Source organism: Erpetoichthys calabaricus, assembly GCF_900747795.2.
Source record: "Erpetoichthys calabaricus chromosome 1 unlocalized genomic scaffold, fErpCal1.3 SUPER_1_unloc_27, whole genome shotgun sequence".
Classification (NCBI taxonomy): Eukaryota; Metazoa; Chordata; class Cladistia; order Polypteriformes; family Polypteridae; genus Erpetoichthys; species Erpetoichthys calabaricus.
The window spans coordinates 1,122,991-1,141,646 of NW_026261593.1; the positions used below are offsets into that span (position 1 = coordinate 1,122,991).

Below are 18,656 nucleotides of genomic sequence, written 5' to 3' on the forward strand. Positions count from 1 at the left end.
AACAATAAGAGCAACTCACTACTGAAAACGCCAATAAAGGAATGAGTCAGGATCGAACCGGGGACTCTTGATTACACCAGGGACATTTGATTACAAGTCATCAAATCTTACCACTACTCTATAGAAACTGTTGTATCTTCTTTAACCTTTTGTGAAAGTGTTTACTTGATCTTTGGACTTCAGGCTTCACACATTATATAGTTTATGCCTACATTTTGTCATTTACTAATAAGATATGAAAAAGTTTCTGTTTTAACAATGTGTTTACACAGATTACTGTAGAAACGGAACACACATGAAATGCGTGTGTTCCAAATAATGATCTATTATTTCCACTCTAAAACTCTAGCAGTTCAGTCACTCCCAGATAATCAAACAAGGTATGAGCTGGGAAAACTTAGTGAACGTTCTGCGATGGTGGGGGATGGAATAGCCGTCTGCTCGCTGGCTCGTCTTAATCGGCACATTTAGAAGACAAAAGAGAGGTGAGAACGGTTTTAAGGTGGGCCGGATCTACGAGTTTCATTGTAGACTCTGGTAATTCTAGTGTTAATAAGCTTTGGCGAGAAGCTGTTTGTATGAAACCCTGTTCTTTTTTTTTTGTTTGTTTTTGTAAAGGTAAGTTTTTTTATTTTTTATCATTTTAAAATAGCAAAACGCATAATATTATACAGCTGAACTATTATTTATTGTGTGAGGCTATGTTGTAACGACCGACCCCTTTTACCCAGCCGGCAGCTACACTCCCAAGACCTGTGGCTTGGATAATTGACTGAGAAATAATCTTACTATCAAGCCGTACTTCTTACCAATTGAACGTTTCCCCCACAATCGACGGTGAAAAATATAAGCACACAAAAACAGGATGTAAAATTTAAACGGGTTATATGTATTAAGTAAAATAAGACATGCAAAAAATAGAAACATATATAAATATAAATATCCCTTCACCCCAGCAATAACAAGACACCACCAAATATATATATATATATATATATACAACAAAAACCCTCCCTTGTCCCTGTAACAAATAAAAACACAACACGAATAACAATGAATGATAAACTGAAAATGAATGAGAACATGAGTCCGGTAATAAAGAAACTGTCCTGAAAGCGGATGACTGAATTAGTGATATTGCGTTGTTTGATTCTCCCCGGAAAAAATGGAACAGCCTCACCGTGAATCCTCGTGTGTGTGGTGGATGACTAAGTCCTACCCTGGGGTCTCTCGTGGTGAGGTCCTTGAAGTAAATCCGGCAGATGGAAAAACAAACTGGATGGCTAAGCGTGATATGGAAAAGAACAGGTACAGTGTGGTCGTGATGGTGAAAAAAAATCTCCTTCTCTCCTCTCTTCCTTCTCCTCCTGATGGCTTAAATAATCCTGTGACGGCTGCGATTGATTGATTGTAAACAGGTGTTTTCCAGGTTTGTGGCTATGGTCTCCTTCCATCATCCGTCCCCTTTTACGGGGACGGCATTAACTGATGCACAAACAGTAAACGGGACAATGAAACGAGACGCACTCAGAACTGACATTTAAACACTATGTGGCCCCGCTACAATGTATACTGTAAAGCGTTTTTTTTTTTTTTTCTGATGAAAGTGTATAATATATTGTAAACAGTTCTATATGTAATACGTATGTTATGAAAACAGAGTTGGGCGCACAGTGGAGGCTGTAGGGGCTTTGGTGAGAAGCCGTTTGTATGACGCCCTGTTCTTTATTTTGTTTCTGGAAAAGGAAAAAGGATATAAACTTCTATTTCTCCTCCATGTTGATTTGTTTTTGACACAACACTAAGTAGGATGGATTTGAGTCAGTTACATGTGATTACTGTCCAGGCAGGAGTGAACCTCACTCTTTAGTCAGGACAGCTCAGTTGTACTTCTCTCCTGTGGGAATTCTGGTGCGTCTCTGAAGTGTACTGCTCTGACAGATTTGTTTGCCACATTCCAAACAGCAATATGGTTTCTCTTTGAGATTCATTTCTCAACAATAGTTTAGTTTGCTTTCTTTTTAGGACACGACAACCTCACTCTTGAGTCCTGAAGGGTTCTTGTTTTTCTGGATTGATTTGTGAACTGCTACCGTTTTTATTCTGTTGTGAACTCTCGTGCGTATCTGAAGACTGACTCTGTAAAAAATGTTTATTGCATTCATTACAGCAATATGGCTTCTCTCCGGTGTGAACTCTCGTGTGTCTCTGAAGATCGCCTAGTTGTGAAAACTGTTTACCACATTGATTACAGTAATATGGCTTCTCTCCAGTGTGAACTCTCGTGTGTATCTGAAGACTGCTCATTTGTGAAAACTGTTTACCACATTCATTACAGCAATATGGCTTCTCTCCGGTGTGAACTCTCATGTGTCTCTGAAGATGGCCTTTTCGTGAAAACTGTTTACCGCATTCATTACAACAATTTTTCTTCTCTCTGGTGTGAACTCTAGTGTGTCTCTGAAGATGGCCTATTTGTGAAAACTGTTTACCGCATTCATTACAACAATTTGTCTTCTCTTCGGTGTGAACTCTAGTGTGTCTCTGAAGACTGCCATTATGTGAAAACTGTTTACCACATTGATTACAGCAATATGGCTTCTCTCCAGTGTGAACTCTCGTGTGTATCTGAAGACTGCTCATTTGTGAAAACTGTTTGCCACATTGATTACAGCAATATGGCTTCTCTCCAGTGTGAACGCTCGTGTGTATCTGAAGATGGCCTTTTCGTGAAAACTGTTTACCACATTCATTACAGCAATATGGCTTCTCTTTGGTGTGAACTCTCGTGTGTCTCTGAAGACTGCCTTTATGTGAAAACTGTTTGCCACATTCATTACAGTAATATGTCTTCTCTCCGGTGTGAACTCTCGTGTGTCTCTGAAGACTGCCTTTATGTGAAAACTGTTTGCCACATTCAGTACAGCAATATGGCTTCTCTCCGGTGTGAACTCTCGTGTGTATCTGAAGATGGCCTTTATGTGAAAACTGTTTACCACATTCATTACAGTAATATGTCTTCTCTCCGGTGTGAACTCTCGAGTGTTTCTGAAGAGCACTCCTGTTAAAGAATTCTCTGCCACATTCCACACTCCAGTGATTTTTCTTTCCTGTGTAAAATTTAAAACAAAAAGGAAAAAAAAAGCACTTATTTTCAATTCGCTGCATTATCAACATTAACTCACATTAAATACATGATGGCTGAAATTAGGAACAACCTTTGATCAGCATAAGCAATTATAAAACTGTTGTTGCACTTGGAAAACACAGTTAATTTGTTAATTTTACATTCTCTATTACAACTACTCACCAGGACCACATGTATAAAACTTCTTTATGCTCGGCCACATATATGAAAGCTGTTTCTTATGCAAAAGTTAGGATTTATAAAACTAGAACTTGCCATTTAAATTGGCTCAAAGTTCCCTCAAGTTTTGAGCATTTGTAAGTCCCATGCAGACTTTATTTGTGTTGGCATTTTAGCAACTCCAGGTGGGAAAACGAAGAACTGAATAGAAAATCTCATTTCATTACACATTTCACATTCTGATGTTTGACAGGCTACACAAGAAGTGAGTTTTGATGTATCACAATGACATTTTGGCTCATGATGAGGACTTAACTGATTTAGACTCCCTACTGTCATCCTCTTTGAAGTGTGTGCTGAACTGCAGCCTTCATTACAGAGACCACCATGCAGAAATCACACAATCCCAGTTCTCTTACTGGTCTTAACAGCTGTGTGTTATTTGACGATGGTGACTTTTCAGTGTGAACTGCCTGACTGGTGAGGAATCTCTCAGTCACCCTGTGCCACGTAATGCCATCTGTATGGGATGGTATACTTAAGACGGTAGAGAGATACATGCAATATCGTTACCATCAGGGTATGCAAGTCCTGATGAAAATGAAATCTGCAGCAACGTCTGTTGTCTTCAGCAGTGGTGGTCTAACTTGGCCTACAAGTCCCTTTATGATTACTGAGCTCACCAATGTGTTCTTTCTTGTTATTGATATCCCAGACAGTCGAATTGGGTAATCTTAAAGTTTTCTGATCTCTCTAATGATTTCATTATTATTTTCCAACTTCTTTGACTTTCATTGGCACAGCTCTTGCCCTCATGTTGAACAATGGCAACAACAAAGACCAAAGGTAGTCTGTAGGTAGGAGTAAGCTGGGGTGTCTTAGGCCTGCAAGACTAAAGCAATGAAACACACCTGAGGAATCACAAACACCTCTGGCACCAATTGTCCCAAACATTACGGTGCCCTGAAATGGGATGACGATTCAGAAAAAGTGCTGTCATTTCTACAAGGTGTGACTGAAATGTTTGCGAATCCCCTTAACCCCTTTACCGCCCTCTGCCGGATATATCCGGCACCGTTGTTTTATTGCTAACGCCATACTGCCGGAATTATCCGGCACATTTGCCTGTGGTTATATGAATGCCTGGCAAGTAGTATAACTGATGGTTTGGTGTGGGTATTATTACTACGTTGTATTTCGACAAGTCTGTGGTTGTTTTGGCCGGTCATGTGACGTGATTCGCATGTAAAAGCTGTGAATATGGCGAAACGTAAACTGACTTCAAGTGAGGCTTTGCAGGCGATTTTGGACAGTTCTGATCATGATTGTAGCAGTTCTGAAGAAGATTTTAGCGACAGTGATGAGCAGCAACGTGCGCTGCATGATACTGTGAATGAAGACGCATCGGATGACGGCGCTGAGTGGGTGTATCCCCAGCATCTCAGCTGGGCTGCTGCCCGTGGTGAACTACCTTTTCTGCATTCGTTTGAGGGAACGTGTGGCTTTATTGTTGATGTAAACAATTACACTGCTGAGCAGTTTTATGAGCTGTTTGTGTCACCTGATTTGATCAGACATTTTGTTCATCAGACAAATCTGTATGCAGCACAGTTTATTGAGAAAAATCCCAATTTACCTCCACATTCCCGTGTTCGTGCTTGGTTTGACACTGATGAAAACGAAATGAAAAAATTCATTGGGATTTTGATGTTGATGGGAATAATCAGAAAACCAGATATTGAGATGTACTGGTCTACAGATCCTATGTATGCAACACCTATTTTTGCAGCTGTCATGACACGTAACCGATTCTCTTTGCTGCTGAAATTCTTTCATTTGAATGACAACAGAAATGAGCCAGATAAGAAAGATCCAAACCGCGACCACTTATTCAAGCTACGTCCTTTGATTGATCATTTATTTGAAGCATTTCAGTTGCCCTACATGCCAGGACCGTCAGTTGCAGTTGATGAAAGTTTATTGTCGTGGAAGGGCCGCTTACAGTTTCGACAGTATCTACCATTGAAAAGGGCACGGTTTGGTATCAAGATGTTTTGCTTAGCTGAGAATTCAGGTTACATTTATAGATTTCGTGTATACACTGGCAACTTGCACAACATTTAGTGGTCAATACTGCTTGAATAAATGTAAAAAATGTAAAAAAAATGTAAAAAAGTAAAAAAACGAAAATTGTTCAGATTTCGCCTGGCGTGGGGAATATTTAGGGAGTTGGCGGTTAAAGGGTTAAATGAAAACCAGTAATTTGTACTTTAATTACATTTGAATTATTTAATTTGTAATTTTAAACAGTGGATTAAATGAGTAAATTCAAGAAGAATGTTTCATTGTCTCAGCCATTATGGAGGGTACTATATAAAACAGAACGCCATGCCAAGCATGAAAAGTGCACCTTCAACAATTAGAATGTGTCCTGACGTTTATCCACACTTGAACTAAAACCATTTGACACCAAAACAAACAACAAAATGTCTTCTTTCATTCACCAAAGCAAAAGAGAGCAATGGATGAGTGACGCCTCAGTGCACAGGCCTACAGAACTGCAGTGACCTCGGAGAAAAATTAGAAGATGAGAAAACCGAGGAAGAGCACAGCTGTTGGTGTTTCAGCTCAATAGGGGAGTGGCAGGTGACACCAGGACTGGTAACCTTTGAGACATGCTGGTGACATTTAAACTCACCATTATAATGTTAAAGGGTATCTACTATCAGGACTTACTTATGTTGAGTAAGCTAACATTTGCCAGGTTTATTGTCTATTTGATGCAATGTGTGTGTTCATGTATGGAATTATTATCTCTGTTATGGCTGCAAACATCAAGCAGTCCAAGCCTGCCCTCAATGAAGAGAGCTATAAAGAAGAAATACAACTGAATTAAACAGTAGTATTACACTAATTAATCAGTCTTGAATTAAAATTGCCCAGTTTTTGCTGTTTATTGTGAAATCGACTTGTAATTGGTTGACTGGTCTACTGATTTCATGACATGGAATATGTTAAGCTGAGGACATGCGCAGCACTGACAGAGCGCACAGAGTGGAAACTGATGAAGAAAATAACTGCTGTGTGGAAATATCTTAAAGTACCTGAAATGTGATAGGAATTTTATATATACAGTTTAAAATTAAAAAGATAGTTGCTATATGTGGTGTATTTAAAAGAAAGACATTTGGTGTAACTAATTTGATGAGAAACGTTTAGGTACAACACACAGCTGAGCACATCGATGTTCAACAATGCAGTGAAAGCAGGAAAACCGCTAAGGAAACAAATGTATCTTAGCTGTCAATAATGGCACTGATTGAAAAGAACCAGACATATGATCAGGACAGGACAAAAAAAATCAGAGTATCCCTCAAAAATAATTGCAATTTATCATTTAGATACACCACCATTTTCTATAGTAGAAAGTTAAGGGTTCTGTCATTTAATTCTTCACTTGGATGCACGATATACTCTGCCAAGCAGATTTTCCTTTTCAGACGTAGCATTACCAAGATCAACACTTTCATGACATCTCATACACAGTGACATGCAAATGTGTGGGGACCCTCCTGATGAAAATAACTGTTACTGTGTAATAGTTAAGTCAATATCAGATGAATTGATCCGCAAACGCCATAAAGTTAAAGATAACACATTCTTTTCTGCATTTTAAACAAGATTTGTGTGTTATTTTTGATTTGAAGAGTGAAAAAAGGAGGAATACTCCAGAAATGTTTGTGCACCCCAAGAGATCGGAGGTCTCAGATGTCTTTTTCCCCCAAGACGTCAGACCCTAATTAGCTCCTTAGGGCTTTGGCTTGTTTTCAATCATCATAATGAATGGCCAGGCGATGCAAAATTCAAAGCTGTATAAATTCTCAGACTCCTCAAACCTTGTCCCAGCAACCAGCAGCCATGGGCTCCTCTAAGCAGCTGTCTAACACTCTGAGGAATAAAATAATTTATAGTCACAAAGCAGGAAAAGACTATAGAAGATGGCAAAGAGTTTTTAAGTTGGTAACGTTATTATGAGATGGCACTTAACAGCAATGGTGGAAATCAAGTTGAGGTCAGGAAGACCAAGACAACTGCTCATAGCATTGCTCGAATGGCAAATCTAAACCCCTGTGTCTTAAAGCTTCCTGGTGGTCTTTTGTAGTCAGACTCTGGAGTGGTGATGCACTGTTCTACTGTACAGCAACACCACCACAAATATGACCTCCAAGGAAGCCAAGGAGCCATCAAAAGAAATATTTCCTGTGTCCTCACCACAAAATTCAAAGGTTGCAGATGTACATCTAAACAAGTCTGGTGCATTTTGGAACCAAACCATGTGAACTGATGAAGTCAAAAAATAACTTTTTGGCCAAATGTGCAAAGGTGTGTTTGGAGGAAAAAGGGCACAGAATTCCATGACAAGAAAACGTCTCTGACTGTTAAGGATGGGAGAAGATCAATCATGTCTCAGGCTTGTGTTGAAGCCAGGAGCACCAGGAACTATTCACTAGTAGAGGGAAGAATGGATTCAATTAAATATTAGAAAATTCTGAAGCAAACATCACACCATCTATAAAAGCTAAACATTAAAAGAGTATGGCTTCCACAAAAGGAAAATGATCAGAACTGCACCCCAGAATTCACAATGGCCCAAGCTTAACGTTTTGTCATGGCTCTCTCAGTTCCTTGATCTGAACATTAACAACAATATGTGGTGTGACAGACTGCCTGGGACCATTCCCAGCAGGGATGCCTTTAGCACAGAAAGACAGGGGGAGAGGGCTTATTCTGGTTACTGTCTCCACAGACCGATAGAGGGCAGCCCCCTTGGCTTGCAACAGGGCCACGGATTTGGAGCATGGAAGGTCAACTTTGTTGGGGCCCATTGCCACCCCCAGGAGGTGCCTTGATGTTTACTGGGCCCTGTTTAGCAGCACTTCCGCCACACCAGGAGGTGCTGCAGGAAGAAGGTCATTGGACGCCTGGGGCCCCATGTATAAATGGTGTGTACGCACAAAAATGTTGCATACTCCCGTTTCCACACTCACATCGTAATGTATAAAAACTAAACTTGGTGTAAAGCCATGCACATTTTCACTCCAGCTAAATCTTTGGCGTATGCAAATTCCCCTCTTGGTTATGCAAATTGGCGGCACCCAGCGTCAATGTAGTGCTTTTGTTCCAGTGTGGTTTCCCTTTCTTTTTTAGATCCACGTCCCTGACGCGGCTTTATCAAATACACTGAAATTAACCACATATACATATATATATATATATATATAAAGGAGAGTTGGGATCTGTGTGGCTGTGTTTGTGGAGGAAAGGAGAGTTAAGGCAGGTATTGGAGTCAGGTGATCATCTCCCCTCCCATTCACCTCATTTCATTCACTTCATTTCGCTCCGAGCTGAGCTCCGCAGCTGACACGGTCTTGACGTTCTTTTTCCATAGTGTTTAGTCCTTTCCCCTTTACTGTTTAGTAGACGCGGTGCTTACTGAATAGTATTTTTTCCTTTAGTGTTTCTACATAGTGTTTCTTAATGTTTAGTAGACGTGGTGTGCGAAAGGAAAGTTGGGATCCGAGAGACTATGTTTGTGGAGGGATGGAGAGTTAAGGCAGGTGTTGGAGTCACATGATCATCTCCCCTCCCATTCACCTCATTTCATTCTCTTCATTTCGCTCCGAGCTGAGCTTCACAGCTGACGCGGTTAGTCCTTTCTCCTTTACTGATTTACTATTTAGTAGACGTGGTACTTACTGAATAGTATTTTTTCCTTTAGTGTTTAGTAGACACGGTCTGCTGGTGTTCCCGGCAGTGTTGCGGTTTAGTGCTATAAAAACTACTGTTTTGGGCCAACAAAAAAAATTAACGCAACGCTCTGCATCAAGCTTTTTAAGTTACTATAACTTCTGGTTAAAATTACGTAGAACCAACCCATAACATTGAGTAACTGGAAAAGGTTTTTCCTTCAGATCTTAAATTGCTTTTAAGCACCATCAGCTTAAAAAATTATAGGATACACGGAACTTTTTAAATTCACTGCACAGAAAAATTAAGTTGTCCCAACTAATTTATGTTACATTTTTAAATACTGTTTTAAGTTCTACGTACTTAATTATTAATATATTTTAAAGTTGTGATGGTGTAAAAAGTGAAGTTGGTCTAATTAATGTTTTCAGCCTATAATTTTCAGCTTTATCAAGTTTATTAAATTATTAAAACTACAGCCACTTAAAGAATGAAAATGTTGCAAAATTTACTTTATTGGAAATGTTGCATTTTTATATTTTTCAACAAATAGCCATACTACAGCAGCAAAAATATAGGCCTCAATGTAATATTCAACTGTCAAATTTGTCAAACCCGACTTCTATTGCAGAATGCAAAAACATTTTGAAAAATATAGCAACCTCACTATGAAAATACCAAGTGCTTACAAAGATCATGAGGTACGAACACACAACAGCACCTACTCTCATCTAAGAACATTCTTGGACAAAAGAGCAACATTCTTTGAACACAGTATTACAAAACCATAATGAACATGTTTTCAACAGCTCATAATCAACAAAAATTTAAAACAAAACCTGAGAATGTTTACAATTGAAACAGCTGTTTATGGATTAAATAATAACATGGGGTTTAAAAAAAAAAAAAAATGGCAGTGGTTTGAAATAAAAGTGTTCTTAGAAAATGCTGTACTTGAAATTCATTACATTCCCACTGGTTTTTAGTCCATCAAGTTCAAGGAACAGTTTCTGGAATACTTCATATGTACATTTTAGATCCTTGGGATAGCTCAGATTCAGAGCGTATATTAAATCCATGAGCAAAGCACAGCACCTTGGGACATCAGTACCATCCAGGATTTTGGCTCCCTCGATCATGATGGTTCCAGTGTTTGGATTCTGGTCTTTGATGGTGGTAATGTTCAATAGTTGCTTGTCAAGGTTTGCTTCAAACTCTTCAATAATCTGGCAGAACAAATGCAAAAGTATATTAAGAGGTTTAGTAAAACAGAATTGTGTTATTACTGCTGATGTTATTTTAACCATTCCAACACACAACCATACACATCTACTTACATGAACTGGCTCAACATGAGCAGTGAGTAGCATTGCCATCACACAGTAGCTATGGACACAAATTTAACTCACTTTTTTTGTTTGTTGGGGTCAAAAGTGCCACTATGAAGTATTACAAGAGCACAAAAGCTTACTAGAATCTTCATAGTGGCAAAGTTTGTCAGGTATTAATCCACCAAAAAGAAAAGATGGTGTTTGGCAGCCTAATCAGAAAGCTGAATATGTTTGCACTAAGCATTAAGTCAATACACTCAATTTTTTTTCTCATTTACAAATGGGACAATGGTCAGATCCATTGCCAGGATTTAGCAAAATGCTGTTGTGGTTATTTCTATTATTTAAAGAAGCCTTCTTGCATATATTGTGTTATCCTCTAGCATTGTAATGTGTCATTCTTTAGGAAAGACAGAATGTTTCAACTATTTGTGATGTCAAATTGTGCCACAATAGAACTTACTTTCAACTTTCAATTTTTTGGTTGAGGTCTACAGAGAAAAATTTCCTTTTGTAAAATGTCATGTCTTACTTTAGGCGTATCACAGTGAAAGGTATCAAAACAACAAAAAGTTTAAAAATAACCACTTTATAAGTGAAACAGGTTTTTAGTAACAATTACAGCCGTCTATTGCAGGTTTTTGCCTGGAATATTGAAGTGTAGATTCCACGGTGATAAATTACTTACAATAAACTCCTTGAAGAGGTCCTGTTCCTTTTCTCCAAGGTAGACAACCAGGCAACGAATGGCCACCTCTCTCCGTACTTCAATTGTATTGTTCTAATTGAGTAAAAAGAGAAAAAAAGAATAAAATTAAATTCCAATATGACTAATCCAAAAGGGTGACAAGTCAGCAAGCTTAATTTCAAAGACAAGTCTGATTAGTTCTCATACCTCTAGAAGCTGATTCTTAATGTGCCTAATCCTCAATCTTGATGTTCCTCCCCTCGATGAGACAACATCCATTAATTTGGTCAAAACAGTCAATGGTCAAATGATCAAACAGAAAGAGCTCTATATAATTCAACCTTTAAGACCAAGACAAACTTGGACAAAATTTATAATATTGCACTGATTCCATCCCCCCTACAGATTTTATAAGCAAAGGAACACTTTACAATCCACTTGAGGCAAATCACACACATATGATGATGGTGGTGAGTTTAACATACATCCTGATTAAAATGGCTACTTTGAATAATTGCAAAAAAAGGCACAAAAATGAAAACAACACAGCAATTTTAAGAAAAATGGCTGTACAGCTTCGGAGTATACTTAAACTTAAAAACTGGAAAATAAGTAAAGTCAAAGAAAGATAATTACAATTAATGAAGTATCTTCTCAAAATGGCATCAAGCTTACATGCAGTAAGGCAACATTGCATCTAAAATCCTTAACCAACATAGAAACGCACGTGAGAAATATTAGCGGCCCGAACAAAAAAAAGTAATGTTGAGAAAATATGGTAAGATGGACGGCACTAAATTTCACTAGAGCTATTCAATTGGTTATGCAAAATAAGTAAATTATATGTTAGAGCAATAATTATTATCTTGAAATTGCTCCTCTATCACTTAGCTTTTACCTGTTCATCTGCCTAATGTTAGACAGCCATCACGTTAGCCTGCCTGAATCCGTAGCTTAACCTCTACAGACGTAAAGCAACTTTACTAGTCCTGTCAGCATTGCGCAAATAAAAACGCAGGATTATTGAAGGAGAAATGAAGTACTATTCACCTTTGACAGCAATTTAAAAAGCTGCTCTATCACTCACCGTAGTTGTTTGTTTCACTTGCAATATGGCGTTACGATCTTCTCACAGAATGTTAAGTGGGAGGAGTTTTGTGCCCACTCATGGAACAGAGAAATTAAGTAGCAATAACGTTAGATTAGGTTAGACGAACTTGAATTTTGTTTTTCAATAAATGAAAAAAGGATTTTGAGTTTAGATTACTTACAAGTCTAAGCTAAAATATGTACTAATATAATTCTTTCACGTCAACACATTAAATAATGTTTTCAAATTAAAATGTTTAATAAAATCATTGAAGTTGAATTTTTAACCTAATAGAATGCATTTGATTAAGTGGTGGTTAGAGGTTCCTTGAATTGCTTTTTACAGTGTAGTTTCTACTTCCTTTTTGTACTTTAGTGTTTAATAATAAATAATAATAATTCATTACATTTATATAGCATTTTTCTCAGTACTCAAACCGCTAAAATAGTGAGTGATACTTAGCTGAAAGCAGTGTAGAAGCAGCACGGCACAAAGCTGCCTGTAGGACAGGCGGGTGTGGTAGCGTAGGTGAGCGGCGATAGCAAGCAGCAGGAGGAGGAAGCAGGATTTGGATGTTCCAATACACAGCTATAAACAGTAACGCTTGGTAATTTCAGTCGTGATCGACCCGGAGCCATAAGCCATAAACCAGGTTAGTATGAACATCAGATCAGTTCCAGGTCGTAGAGTACTGTAAGATGAAATGGGAGCAGATCAGCATAGCGAATATAATCACGGAGACAGATCATCCCGAGGTGCTAGATCGCCAGGTACAAAGAAATGTTCGTAGGTCTCGTCCCGTGATCCACCGAATCAGCTGTTCCCATTAAAGTGGAGTCCATAAAATCTTTAAATATTAAGCCAAATCCATGCAATTCGAGTCAGCTGTATCCACGAACTATACGTACAATAAACAAAATAAAACAAGCGTAAGAAAGTGCAGAATTAAGGCGAATTTTGCGAAAAGTGTTGTTAACAGGGAGGAGCGGCAAGAACAAGCGTGCGCCAGCGTCCCCTCACCTGCTACAATAAAGCAGTTATAATAAAGAAGTTTAGTAGACTTTTACTTTATCTCATTTAGTGTTCTTCCCGACGGTGTTGCCGTTTTTTAGTGTTAGTGTCTACTTGGTGTTTGTGTTTAGTGTTATGGAAGGAGTGATCGTAATTACCACTGTCAGATTTTGCAATGAATGAGTTGGTAAATAATGATTATTTATCAACAGATCACATGAACAAATTCAACGAAATTTTAGCTGCGCATACAATTTTCCAACCTCAAGAATTTTTGCTAATGTGGACTCCTGACATACCTATAATGCCCATTCCACAAAATACAAAACATATTCAAATATTACCTTCTGCAGCTACTGAACGAGTGACTCACTGGGTGTGTACCTATTATGATGGTGCTGTAATTCATGTCTATGTCAGTTTAAACGCTGATAAAAAATTTCAACCTCACCGAAGAGCAGCTTCGTTTCCTTCATGCTTTGTTTCCTTAAAAACCTCCCATAGTTTATGAAGATGCACAGCAACAATTAAATCATACAGATTCTGGTACACACAGCAAATGCAATTGCGAATACATTTCTTTAGGTATTGACCCAAGTGATCAAGTTTTTACTATTTCTTCAATGCAAAATCACTTATAAATAATTTTTGTTACTCGACAATTGCTTCCATTCCCTGTTGAAAGTAGCCGACGGGCGACACCAGTTACAAGTATTCAGTGCATTCAAAGACCTGTACGAAGTACGGCCACTAACACAGTCACTCATAAAAGGGGAGATGACTCGGTGCAGGAAATGGGGATTGAAACTACCTTGGAAGACATGCAATCAATGAGGCGATTAAACGGATCTCAAGAGACGTCTTTTAGGTTGGAAAAAAAGCGCTTGGCTGCCAAAACCATATATATACACAGTATATATATATATATATATATATATATATATATATATATATATATATATATATATATATATATATTATATATATATATATATACACACAGTAATGTGTTAATGTGACAAACAACCTCACCTGGTCCCTGCACACCTCCTCCGTCATCAAGAAAGCTCACCAGCGCTTGATCTTTCTGCGGAGGCTAAAGAGGGCCCATCTCAGTAAGTCAGTCCTCACCACTTTTTTACAGAGGGACCATAGAGAGCGTGCTAACCAGCAGCAGCTCTCTGTGGCAGGAGAGCTGCAGCGCTTCGGAATGGAAAGCACTTAGGAAAGTGGTGAGGGCTGCGGAGAGGATCAATGGAGCCCTGTTGCCAAATTTACGAGATTTGGCAAAACAACGCTGTCTGGCCAGAGCTGTGCGGATTTCTAGAGACCCTACTTATCCTGCCTCTGAACTCTTTTCCCTCATGCCCTCAAGCAGAAGGTACCGCAGCCTGAAATGTAGAACTACCAGGTTTAAAAACAGTTTTTTTCCTACTGCCGTTCGTCTTTTAAATGAAGCATTTTAGTATTTTATTGTAGGCTGATTTTAACTATGTGTTTTTATTAATGTCTTGTGCATTGTATTTTCGTTCTGCAGCACATCTTGGATGGTCTGCTGAATGACAAATAAAATTGAATTGAAATTATATATATATATATATATATATATATATATATATATATATATATATATATATATATATATATATATGGAAGAGAAGGTCTGTGATACGGTTTGCATATTTGCAGCTGGAGATCCACGAAGGGAGAAAAAACGAATCACGTATCATTACCAAATAATATACATGTCAAATAAATACAATAAAATTAGAAAAGGCTTGCAGAGAGCAGACTTACCTGCACTGCAGTGGTTCTCAATCTGTGGTGTGATTCCCCCCTAGTGGTGCGCGAAGTAACAAAAAGGGGGGCCCAAAGATGTGAAAAAAGAAAACAAGAATCAAAAATATGAAAAATACATCTATTGAAACCAAAACAAATTAACTTAAACTACATTCTGATACTAGAAAAATAAATATACAGTTAGATAAATGTCGATAAAAGTTAAGTAGGTATAATAAAATATGCATCTGTGATATATCATTAATTTAAAAAGAACAAATTGGTATTAGTGGGCTCATTTAAAAAAAAAAAAAAAAAAAAAAACGTTAGGGGGGTGCGATTAAAACTGTTATGAAAACTCGGTTTGCAAGTACTTAAAGGTTGAGAAACGCTGCTGTACAGCATCCACCATCGCCTGAGGGTGCCTGCCGTCTGTGAGGAGTCACATTAATTAGCATCCGTACTCCAAATATGACACTAAGTTTACACAAACAATTGCTTTTGGGAAAATTCATACCTGAAAGATACAAAAAAATGAAAAAGACAGAATACACTTCCCTACACATATTGCCATATTGCAGTACTGGATGTGGCCAACAATTCTCACAAATCAGAATCTTCTGGGCCACAAAGAATTCAGACTGGGTGCCACCTCCAGAAGTGGGCTTTGTTGGAGAAGATCTACACCAGGGGGCTATCATCCCTTTGTCATGGAATACCACCCCCAAAAACATAAATGTTGTGAAATACCTGCATTTTATTTTGGTGTTAAATTGTTAATTACAGAACTGTTGTTATGTTAAACTAAAGGTGGAATTTCTTTTTTCTCCCACACAATGTTCTTTCCGAGAGCTTTTCTAAGGTACTAGTAATGTTCACCTGTCAAAGACTTGTGTTAGAGTGAATTTCAAAAGGATTTGATATGTTAGGACTGATAGGCACTGGCAGTGTGTCACCATGAGGAGGTCACTTCAGCTGTCTGTGCTAATACTGGAAAAGCAAAAGAAATGCCAGCAATTGTGTCTCAAATGTTGTAAGTCTCCTCAGCGTCACTAAATATTATTATTATTAATGTTATTGTCAAAAAGTTTAGTAAAGTCACGCCTTTGGACCAGAAGGGGTTTCCTGTTCCTGAGAGACTTTGCATTCCACTATCTTGGTTTACCTACAGTGTGCTTACTTTATTGTTGTATATTTTTGTTGCTTTGAATAAATTACAATCACCTGTCTGTCATCTCCAGTCATCTGACGGTGACTCCTGCACTCGGCTTTCTGTTGGCCAAACCCTGTGAATTAGCACATTTTTCAGAGGTCCGTGAAACCCCTCTTTTACATGGTCTTTGAGCTGAAAGCTAAACTGACCAACCCGAGAGCAAAATTGACAAAGCAGTGTATGCGGAGGAGCCTAACCTCATCTCTAGTGCACTGGACATCGATGTAGAAGAGAACATCTAAGCTGTCATCTTCACATTCAGCCAAACCCCAACTCACACACTGCAGACCACCCATCTGTGGGCTGAACTGGAGGAGATTAGGATTTTGTAAGTAATGAGCAATGTAATGAATTTAATTTAAGTAACGTTTTCCAGCACTGGGGCCTCATGTATAAATGGTGCGTACGCACAGAAATGTTGCGTACTCCCGTTTCCACGCTCAAATCGCGATGTATAAAACCTAAACTTGGCATAAAGTCACACACATTTCCACGGTACCTCATACCCTGGTGTACGCAATTTCTCCGCTCGGTTTTGCAGACTGGCGGCACCCAGCGTCAAAGCAGTGCTACTGTTCCTGTGTGCTCATCCTTTCTTTCTTAGCTCCACATTCCTGACGCGGCTTTATAAATACACTGAAATTAACTACATATTGTTTATTAGTGTAATGCATCTGATTGTAATTAACCTGTAGCAATATAATGGTCCAGAGAATAGCCATAGTATTCCAAATATCATAACTGCTTTAGCGTTGTTACGCTCACTGCATCTTGTTCTTCTTTTTGCTGCTCCCGTTAAGGGTTGCCACTGCGGATCATCTTTTTCCATATTACTCTCACTGCACCACTCGGAGTATTTATATCACTGTATCTGAGTGGGGAGTCACAGCAGCAGATGATCGGAAAGAGAATTATCAGTATAGAGTTTCAAGCACACACTACCTCAACCACGGCAAAAAGCGTCAAAGCCTTTCCTGGACCTCGCGTTTCAGAAACAGTTTCATCCCAAGAACTACAAACGCACTCAATCAGTCCATCAAGTGCTCCTTACAGAACTTGTAGAACTGTTTACTTATAAGTACAATCACCTCACTGTAAACTTACACTACAGTTATAATATTGCACAACCTGCACTACTTTATAAAGCGCGTATGATGACAATATCACTTCTAAGATGAAATGCAGCAAAATATGTTGCTTATAGTATACAGATAAAACTTTAACTTCATTTAAATAATCTGTATTGTTAATAATTAAACATGTGAGGACACGGTGCCGCAGCGTATAGCTAGTTCACGGATAGCTCCTGCCTTGCGCTGTATTCTTGCTGGTGCTGACGCGACACTAGAAAGATAGACGGATATAATAATTAAACATGTACTACGAAGATATTTCAATGTTCCTTAAAAGTTTTGAAGAATCAGCGTTCTAAGCTTACAGATGGCTTCACGTCTATTACAGAGCTGATTGTGTGGCGATTGGGTTTTTGGAGAAAGAAAAGTAAGGACAGGAATTGGAGATTAGTACGTTTGAAAGAGACAGTACTGTGATAAATTATTTCATCGAAGGTCGCACATGGCGCAGCAAGCCTCTTGCGTGAGATATGAACAATCACTGCGCCACCGTGTTCCCATGTTTAATAACATGCTTTCATTCCTATCTTCATGAAAATGATATCATGTATACATCTCAGTATTTTAATTATTCAGAGAGCTGTAATATCACGAATGTAATGGATTCTGTGCCCTATCCGAGAAAGAGAAAGAACAGAAGCACGTAGTGATTCACACACATAGAGCACATAGAAGATCAAACATAGAACAAAGCGTTTAACGTGCTACTTGAGAAACTAGTAAAATAAACGATTTTAAGATGAAGTTTATGATGTTCTACCTTAATGGCAAAATAAACTACGTGATTAAAGTGGAAATTTCCTGCACTGAGTCATCTCCCCTTTTATGAGTGACTGTGTTAGTGGCCGTACTTCGTACAGGTCTTTGAACGCACTGAATACTTGTAACTGGTGTCGCCTGTCGGCTACTTTCGACAGGGAATGGAATCAATTGTCGAGTAACAAAAATTATTTGTAAGTGATTTCGCATTGAAGAAATAGTAAAAACTTGATCACTTGGGTCAATACCTAAAGAAATACACACAGCAAATGCAATTGAGAATACACCAGAATCTGTATGATTTAATTGTTGCTGTGCGTCTTCATAAACTATGGGAGGTTTGTAAGGAAACAAAGCATGAAGGAAACGAAGCTGGTCTTCGGTGAGGCTGAATTTTTTAACAGCGTTTAAACTGTCACAGACATGAATTACAGCTCCATCATAATAGGTACACACCCAGTGAGTCACTCGTTCAGTAGCTGCAGAAGGTAATATTTGAATATGTTTTGTATTTTGTGGAATGGGCATTATAGGTATGTCAGGAGTCCACATTAGCAAAACCTCTTAAGGTTGGAAAATTGTATGCGCAGCTAAAAT

The 18,656-nt window shown here is 38.4% G+C and overlaps 2 protein-coding genes across 2 annotated transcripts in view; one reads left to right on the top strand and one right to left on the bottom strand.

The window, feature by feature from the left end:
- Positions 1–18,656, top strand: part of LOC114642003 (zinc finger protein OZF) — a 1,360,360-nt gene that overhangs the window by 711,573 nt on the left and 630,131 nt on the right. The gene's annotated exons all lie outside the window — the stretch shown is intronic.
- Positions 1,613–9,796, bottom strand: LOC127526417 (zinc finger protein 239-like). Its single transcript, XM_051921864.1, has 2 exons — positions 9,781–9,796; positions 1,613–3,110 (listed from the first exon to the last, which is right to left on the bottom strand). Exons 1-2 carry the CDS (start codon positions 9,794–9,796, stop codon positions 2,038–2,040), a joined length of 1,089 nt encoding a protein of 362 aa, XP_051777824.1. The 3' UTR covers positions 1,613–2,037.